General features: G+C 43.0%; 1 protein-coding gene across 1 annotated transcript; it reads right to left on the reverse strand.

Annotated features, from left to right (window-relative positions):
- Positions 1–6,394: 6,394 nt before the first annotated feature.
- LOC125527228 (tyrosine--tRNA ligase 2, cytoplasmic-like) lies at positions 6,395–7,534 on the reverse strand. Its single transcript, XM_048691775.1, has one exon. The coding sequence runs from the start codon at positions 7,532–7,534 to the stop codon at positions 6,395–6,397; it is 1,140 nt and encodes a 379-aa protein (XP_048547732.1).
- Positions 7,535–9,733: the final 2,199 nt, after the last annotated feature.

A 9,733-nucleotide genomic window follows, 5' to 3' on the forward strand; every position in this document is an offset into this window, starting at 1 on the left:
GTAAAGGTGGACCAGTTTGCATTTGTTTTTCTAGAAAAGATCATTATGGCTAGCTTTATTAAAATTAAACAACGCTTACATCGTCCGTCAAAAATTCAGAAATAAAAGCTGAAGGTGAGTCCAACCACAAATTTGATGGATCAACACTTTCATTCTGCGCTAGCACATGAGCCATCATATTTGATTCGCGGTTACAATGCTCAATAATGGTGGCAGGTCCGAAATTAACTAACAATAAACGACTTTCTTCAAGAATTGGACGTGCCACCATTGAGTATCCAGAGTTTTGCTGGAGAGCCTCCACTAATATCAGACTTTGCAGCACCCCGTAGACAACATTTTACAAAGAGTGGGGGCATCTTTGATTTAAAAGATTTTTTTATAATACTCCCTTTGTCCCATAAACACTCTTATATTATGGGACTGAGGAAGTAATTTTGAAGAATTGCAATCCTTAGAAATTTTTCTTACGCTGGTAGTTTGATTCATAAGATTAATTTCTACGTAAATTTTTCCTGACAATACCTCATATATATTTTTTGAAAAGCCAACCTCTCAAACTTTGACCAAGTCTGTTGAGAAAATCATTTACATCTAAAATGTCAAATATATATTATTAGTTTCATCATAAGATATAGTTTCATACTTTATATATTTTGTATTGTAGATACAGATATTTTTATCTATACTAGTAATAATGTACGTGCAATGCACGTTTATATTAGGTAGGATATTAGTTGCACGTTATATTAGGTAAGATATATCTGTTGCACGTTGACATTTAGTAGTATATCAATTACTTTTTCGCGGGAATGGTAGGATATTAATTACATGGCAGATTTCATGGGATAGCTTTAAGTCAAAACGTGTTTATAACCAATAGCAGTGGTGGCTAATTAGAGTGTTAAACGTGTTTGGTGCTCACCATTGGAGGGATTTGAACCGTTAGATAACATGATTTGACGGTTGAGATGGTTTGGATCTGCCCCTTTGGGTCTTTTTATATTGGTATAGATATAGATAAATTTGGTCGAAATTTGCATTGTTTGGTTTTGACAGCTTGACTTTTCAAAATATCTATACACGCTGCATTATGGAATGGAGGGAGTACTATATTGCGTATAAATTTTAGCATACACTCAAACATCTTGAAAACATATGTTTATCAAATCCGATGAAAGTGATGCCGGCATGAACGATATGCTGGAGGAACCATTCGACGCAAAAGAGGTCCATGATGCCCTTTTCCAGATGGCCCCAACGAAAGCACCGGGGATTGATGGTTTTACGGCCGGCTTCTTCCAACAACATTGGCATTTGTTGAAGGACGACGTGACTAATGTTGTGTTAAGCTTTCTAAACGGGGAGACCTACTGATTGGCTTCAATGACACTTTCCATTACCTTGATCCCAAAGGTACGGTACCGCCAATCAATCTCTCAATACCGCCCCATTGCGGTATGCTCTGTACTCTATAAGTTCGCAGCTAAGGTTATAACTAACCGATTGAGGGGCTGTATGGATGGGATAATTATCGAGGAACAAAGTGCATTTGTCCATGGGCGATTGATTACTGATAATGTACTGGTGGCCTTCGAGAGTGTGCACACTTTACGTCGGAGAAAGAAAGGCCAAAACCACACTGATTTTCAGCAGGGTTCTGATCAGTTAGATATGATGAAAGCATATGATAGAGTGGAGTGGCACTACTTGGAGTCCATTATGGGAAGCTGTTTTTCAGCATGGTTCTGATCAGTTTAATTATGAAATGCGTCACCTCAGTGCGCTTCTCTGTTAGGGTGAATGGTGAGCTTCAACCCTACTTCACGCCCTCTCGGGGGCTTCAGCAAGGGGATCCCGCGTCACCCTACTTGTTTCCGCTCTGCGCGGAGGGTTTCTCGTCACTACTCAAATATCATGGAGGACATAATGATAGGGGTATTAGGGCGAGCATCTGTTCACCATGGGTCAGTCATTTGCTGTCCGCGGATGACTGTTTGATTTTTCTCAATGCTAATCCCCAGAGTGTAGAGAGATTGAATGATATTATGTGGATCTATGGTGAAGCTTCAGGTCAAAGTGTGAATAAGGATAAAAGTGATATCTTCTTTAGCCCGAACACACCCAGCTCCACCAGACAGACTATCAAAGGAACACTAGGTGTCATGATAGAAGTGTTCAGCGACAGATACCTTGGCTTACCTACTGCTATTGGACGGATCACGAGTGGCACATTCGAGCACATTGGCGAGCGGTCCAGAAGCAAAATGCAGGGATGGTCTGAGAGGCTCTCCGCATGTGCTCGGAGAGAGATACTCATCAAAACCATCATCCAGGCGATCCCTACGTACAACATGAGTTGTTTCCTGCTGACGAAAAAGGTTTGTGCAAAACTGACGTCTAGCATGGCACGGTATTGGTGGAGTAGCTCCATCGATAAGAGGTCGCTCCATTGGATCTCTTGAAAAGATCTTACGAAACCAAAATGTCAAGGAGGCATGGGTTTCCGTGATCTCCATATGTTCAACCTGGCTCTTCTCGGCAAACATGGGTGGCATTTCATGACAAAACCAACATCACTTTGCGCAAGAGTTATGAAGGGCAGGTATTTTCCAAATTCTGATTTCATGCAAGCTGCTGTACCCAAGGCCGCGTCAGCAACTTGGCGGGCTATCATAGCAGGCCGAGAAGCCTTGCTTGCGGGTATCGTCATGCAAGTTGGCGATGGTACTTCTATCAATGCATGGACTGACAAAGTGGATCCCTACAACACACACAAGGACACCATTGTTGACACCAATGGCCCCTACCATCTGACTAGTCAGCGACCTGATTGATTCAGATAACTGGTCCTGGAAACAGGATCTAGTTCGACAGAATTTTATTGCACCGGATGCTGAGGCTATACTGAATATTCCTCTACGACGCGGTGGAGGCGAAGATACATTGGCATGGGCACATGAGAGGACAAGTAACTACACTGTTAAGTCAGCGTACCGAGCTCTAGTGATTCAAAAGAGCATCAAGCTCGAGAAAAGAAGGGCCGGTTACAGAAGCTTCAGTTAATAAACAACAGTTATGGAAAGCTCTGTGGTCTCTCAAGGTGGTACCTAAAGTGCGTGTGTTCTGGTGGCGGGTACTCCGTGGTATACTGCCGGATGAATGCACTCTCAAGTATCGACATATCCGAGATATCAACACATGCAAGCTTTGTCAATCACATGATGAAGACCTACATCATGCCCTTATGTACTGTTCACACGCCCAAGGATTTTGGGACGAAGCACGCCAGCTCCTGGATATCAAACTACCACGGCTTCATCCCACCACTTGGGCATCTGATATTTTATGCGAACCAAGGTTCTCAGCAAGAGAACAAGCAACGATCATCACTATGATGTGGTACATTTGGACTTCACACAACCGATGGACGCATGATGGGGACAAATTGGATCCGGCCAACTCGATAAGGCTTACTCGAGAAGCTCTAGCCCCGCTTGATATTCCCTTGCAACACATTAACGCCCTACCAAGTCACGGTTGGCGCCCTCCAAAACCAGACCAGGTCAAGATAAACACCGACTCAGTAGTCGTTCATGACGAAGGAAAAAGTGGAGCTGATGGCGTGGCAAGATCGTCCACAGCCCTACGGGGTGCTTGGTGCAAACCTCACCCTGGAGTTACTGACCCCATGATCGCGGAGGCCCTTGCAGCTCGGGATGGAGTAATCTTCGCAAATCTCAGAGGGTTCACGCATGTGGTGTTGGAGACCGACAGCCTGGAGGTGGTTAACCTCTGGAACACTCGCCTCAACGGTCGTTCAGTTGTGGCATCAATTTTTTTAGAAATTGAAGAGCTTTCTGCTAGTTTTCATTCTTTTGTAATCCAACATGTAAGTAGATCAGCCAATTGGTCCAGCTCACCTTTGTGCAAAACGTGCTTGCACGGTGACTGGCACCGAAAGCTGGCTTACGGAGACTCTCAGCTTCTTGATCAGCAGCCTTATAGCTGATTGTTTAGAGAACACTTTTGTTTAAATAAAGCTCTGAATTCCATGCAAAAAAAAAAATCCTGCCCATGATTTACCTTATAGTTTGAGGATGGGGCTTGCCTGCTCCTGCCTTCGTGCTCTCATCCATGCTCCCCACCGTTCCTTTTGCATCCCACGGTTCCATCATTTTCTCTCTCCCACGCCCCTTTTTACTACCGAAAGATAAATCAAGAATACCAATTTGTTACTTCATCCCATCCTTAATACTTGCACATCGTTGAAACGTCCTTTCCCAGTACATCCAGAAATTACGCGTCCATGGACTGGAGTCCGTCCGCAGCAGCCATGCCGATGTCGATGTCGTCCGCTAAACTCTGGCCAAAGCTCCAAGCCGCAAAGACCTTCTTGATATTGGCGCGCAGCTCTGCACCTACCGCGAGCACGGTCGAGCCGACCTCAAACCCCATCTCGCCGAGTACCGCCTCACGCGCCCACACGACAAGGTCGACGTGCTCTTGCCGCCGGCTCTTGCGAGCTCGCTGTGCTCTTGCCGCAGGCTTGCTGTATTCCAGGAGATCGCCGGCAAGCAGCTGGCCTGCTCGAGTACGCTGTACGCGTGTAGCACTCGCCGGCTTCTGCCCGCCTCTGCCGTCGGTGCTAGTGCCGCCTCATCGACGACGGCCGGCGCCCGCGTTGCCGTTCCATCCGCCTCAACGCTCCAGCCGCGCTGCCGGTGCTGATGGTTGCGAAGATGACCACGGCTTAGCCACCGGGTCCAGCCGCGCTGCCTGCTCCCTCCGTGTTGGTGTGCAGCATGCATGTCCTGGGGCGGTGCGCTGCGGCCTGCGGGATGAGCCAGTGGAAGAAGACGTCGCGTAATACGTATGGGAGAGGGTTGATATGGAAATACGGGGATTCTATGTCTTTTTTTTGGAAAAAAGAGGCACCGGGAGGAGAAAATGGTGTGACCGTTGGATGGTAAATGAATAAACAGGAATATGGATGGGAGCACGCGGAGGGAGCAGGCAAGACCCGTCCTTAGTTTGATGAGAAGTTTGGTAAGTAAATTTAAGTGAAATTAGTTGAGAAGGTAAGTAAATCAAGCTAATTGATTATCATACTTATAAACAAGGTTGGACGAAGAGGTGGTAAGAAGAAAGTGAAAAATGGAAAACATTCTTTTCAGAGAAAATGTTGTTTTAGGTTGGTTGCGCGCGAGCCACTAAATCCTTTTTCATCATGTGTCGGGCAGCGCCCCGCAACCTCCCCCACGGGTCACATGTTTCCCATGGCCCACCAACCCACCGCTTCCCCCCTTTTACCTTATATGTCCTCTAAACTATCCATAATGAGAGTAACATAAGTAGTAACATCACACATTTCTAGATAAAATAAACGATGTGGCAAGCAATAAATGAAGAAAGAGAGGAATTACTTTCTGCGAAGAGAAACTTCTAGGGACTTGTAGCGCTTCAGTGTGGCTGGTTGTTTATTAAATGGTTAGTTTGATATTTTTTTTCTTTTCTGTAAGTAGCAATTACTCTAATTTTCTAATAGTAACATTTTCCTAGAGAAAAGTAGCTACTTGCAGAAAGGCATCACCTCCATATGCTGTCAGTCTTAGTGATGAAACCGTGAAGTCTTTTGGTTTGGCCGTTTGTTATCCTCCAATACTTGATCATTCAGTGAAGAAGTGTATTGCGTAACATTGTTTCTCTCTGTTGTGTAAACAACAAAATGTATGTATAAACAGTTGCAGTATTTTAAGCATGTAGTTGATGAAAATATTACATGTATTTGTTTGTTCTTCCCTTTTTAATCTATTATTTGCTCCCTCTTTTAATATGTGCACAAGATATCACTGTATTTTAAACATGTAGCATGTTGTTGTTTACTAGCACTTGCTGGGTATCCAGTTGATGAGAGAACTGTTTTTTTTCCAGTTTCTGCATGGCTGTCTGGTGTCCTGTTGTGAAAATAAGTACCTTTATTTTTTCTAATCTGTGGAGAAATGTCTGGTATCGTGTTGTATAGTAATTAAACTCTGTGTAAATCTAATTTGAGTCAATGGACCTAAGAAAAGAAGGAACAAGTTTTAAGATGTCTCTAAACTAAATACAGTAAGTTCTAACAATTTGTTTATGCTTTATCATTCACCCCCCTCTGTATGCCAAAGAATTCCGCAATCTGAACAATAACACATCAAGCTATAACTCAATTAGCCACAGGTTATCACACGGGCGCGCCATGCCTCCGCACAACAAGTGTATATTGTGAATATATAATAGCTTACACCCGTAGTAAATAGCTTGCAAAATTAGTGAAGTACTACTAACATATTGTGATCCCCAAAGGCATAAGTAAAAGGAGACATGATCCCTAAAGGCTTTATATCATGTACTCCTACATAGCTTTCGCAAGATGTTTTGCTTTACTGTTGCCGGCGAAGTGGACACCTACAATCTTCATAATCTTCTTTAGTGCTTCTTCAAGAGCCCGCTTCACCTCAGCGGAATGCGGAGCACCACTTTCATAATCAATGATGAACTCTTCCATCTTGTGAAACGTCCTGCTACCACCACTCTTCTCTTCTTTCCCGGGAACCTCACAGTGTCCAAACCATGAAAACACAATATGTCTAATGTACTCCAGACATGGGTTGCCTTGTGCAACTTTTACAGGACAGAAAGCTTTCCTTACTTTCACACTCAAATTTTGTTCCCCGTCTTCCATGAAGATGGCCCAAGCTGGATCTCCTATATTACCAAATTCATCGTCCTCTATTAAATCGGGGAGCTTATTATGGGACAGAATAATAGGTTGATTTTCACCCTTCATGTCTTTGCAGTACTCTCTAGTTAGCTCGCGAACCTCCTCAAGATCCTCGTCATGATCCATGGACAACAGCCATATGTCTGCCTTCGTGAGTAATACAGCAGCACATTGCATGCAAGGTTCAAAGATCATTTTAGCCACGACATCAGGCCGGTCATATGGGTCAGCAGGCATTCCGTACACCCCGAGTGCATATTCAAAGGTCTTGTCCCAGCACCTTATCATCCTCCCCACGGTGTTATTTATGGCAACATCCATCACAAGCGTCCAGTATTCATGTGGACGGCGATTTATTTCATCCGACAACCACACGAACTCTACCCCGTTAAGCTCCAAGCTGGCTGTTTTCCATACCTCAATCATGTAACATCCAATAGTCTGAATATCATTCATATCACCACTGAATCTGTTGTGTATATGAGCAAACCAATCCGCCATCAAGATTTTAACCCTGCAGCCAGCTTTGACCATTTTGTTGACATTGAGCACCATCATGATCCCCTGGGCAATGTGTACCGATGGAGAGGGATCGCACCAAACATAGCAAATAGGAGCGACCTTCTTCTCCGGTAGCACCCTAAGCTCCTCTTCCTCGTCGATGCTCCCCAAACCGATGCTCCTCATCGTCGCAAACCTCTCATCCAAACTCATCTCGACAGCATACCCTGCAGTGCTGATCTGAGTTGTCGCCTCGACCGAGTTGTCCATTATTTATTTATTTGAAAAGGAGGTCATCTAATGGCTGAGTTGTCCATGGGGACAAAATATATAGGATCGTAAACACAACTCAACCAACGAAAATTCTAGACCTACGGACCAGTTACGGGCTGCAGGCTACGGACAACCTTTTCCTAACAAATATCTCCCCCCCTGATTTTCCTGGTGGGGCCGACCAGCGTGATTTCCCAATCCTTCAATCCCACGTCAGTCCGTAACCAAACTCCAAACATCACGTAGAATCTGCGCGTAAGTGTAGCAAAACACCTCAACTAATATATAAGAGCCCACCACAAGAAGTCAAGAAGTGAGAAGGGAATCGTGATTACGCCGGTGTAAGGATGTTTACTGCTAGGTTCTGCTTATTCTTTGAGCACACCGGAAAATACAGCTTCATATCTCTGGAAAAGGAGGGTGGCGGGGGTGGTGGTGTTGGAGGCGGCCTTGGAGACGTCGACGGTGACGGTTGTTGAGGTGGATCCAAACCCTAGGCAACTGCAATCAAGGAATCCGAATCCAAATCGATCTGGGTTGCACAAGAGAGGATAACGAAGCGACGAGGTTTTCTGGAAGACTAGTCACAATGAGGAGTAATTTAGACTAGTAATATCACATTTTACTAACTATGTTGCTACTTCCACAGTGTGTAGTAACATATGTGTGGTGTCATGTCATGGTTCATTTATTAGCCTATAGGCTCATATTGTATTGGTATGTGTGATGTTACAGTAACTAGCTAAGTTACCACCATCATTTTTCTCATCATTAAATATGTACCACATAAACAAAATTATCTTGAAAAGTGTGATGTTACTAGTGATGTTACTCCCATTGTGACCAATCGGAGGCCGAGGCGTGGTTTCCGAGGCCCTTCGCCAACGCTCGTAGCTTTTCCCTTTCCTGTTGTACTCGTGTGTTTTTTTACATGTACTCGTGAATTTCTAATGTCTGGTTGACCGAGATATTTGTGTGGTCGAGCGTTTGTCAACTGGAATCACCTTGAGATTTGCGGTTTTTTTCTTCTTTTTATAAAATTTATTTATACTAGCAAACATTCCTGCGTGTTGCAACAGAGATAAAAATATTACGCGCTAGCAGTATGGCTCAGTACCCTCATATCAGCGTCCTCTATTTAACACGGTGGCCTACCATTATCTGTCTTCCCACCCTCGCTGATGATAGCCGGCTAGCCGCGATGTTCATGTGATCACAATGCATTCGACGTGGTAAGTCTGAAGTCTGTGAGCTTGCCACTGCACGCCACACTTGTCATTGTGTCACGCAAGGGAATGTTTAATTTTTTTAAAACAAATCTCATCGACCACGAACTACTTCCAACGCATAGACATATAAAGACTTTCCAAAAACTAATCACATTCTAGATATAAAAGACTTTTCAATCAGCAAACAGTTTTTTGAATCGACAAACTTTTTTTTAATTTGGGATTTTTCAAATTTACGAACATTTGTTTTGCTTAGGCGAACATTTTTGAAATGCATGAACAATTTTTGAATTCATGAACTTTTCTTGACTCAACAAATACTTTTTGAATTGATGAACTTCTTCTAAAATTTGGGAACATATTTTGAAAATTGTGACCTTTTTAATTTTGTGAACATTTCCTAAAATTTTATGGACACTTTTTACAGATTCACAAATATGTTTGAATACATGATCATCTTTTTCAAAATCGTGAACATTATTATATTTCCCAACCATCTTTCCTAATCATGAAACTTTTTAATTTGCAAACATTTTTTAAAATTACCAACATTTTTGGAATCCAAGAACATTTTATGTTTTCCCAAACATTTTTTGAATTCAGCAACATTTTTAAAAACTCACAACTTTTTAAAATTTGGAAATCCTGAATTAATTTAAAGAAGGGAAAACAAAAACAGAAATAAGAAAATAAAAGGCAAAAAACAAAAATAAAAAACAGGGGGCATCACGCCTCACATATGGGCCGGCCCATGAACACGTACAAGGAGGAGGAGGTGTGTGAGAAAAGGGAGGAAAAAAGGGAAAATACACAGGCACATCCCTATACGAATATTAAATGTAAAAATACCAAAACAATCAAAAAAAATCTGAAATTTGGGGATATCAAACATGGGTTTCAAATCTACCCTTGTGTGAAATTTCATATAAAAATACCAGAAAACGTATCCATGGCAAATGAAATATTG

This window comes from Triticum urartu, unplaced genomic scaffold (assembly GCF_003073215.2).
Source record: "Triticum urartu cultivar G1812 unplaced genomic scaffold, Tu2.1 TuUngrouped_contig_3318, whole genome shotgun sequence".
Classification (NCBI taxonomy): Eukaryota; Viridiplantae; Streptophyta; class Magnoliopsida; order Poales; family Poaceae; genus Triticum; species Triticum urartu.

What these genes read in the sequence shown, in the direction of transcription:
- LOC125527228 (XM_048691775.1), bottom strand. Translation starts at nt 7,534, where the DNA reads ATGGACAACTCGGTCGAGGCGACAACTCAGATCAGCACTGCAGGGTAT.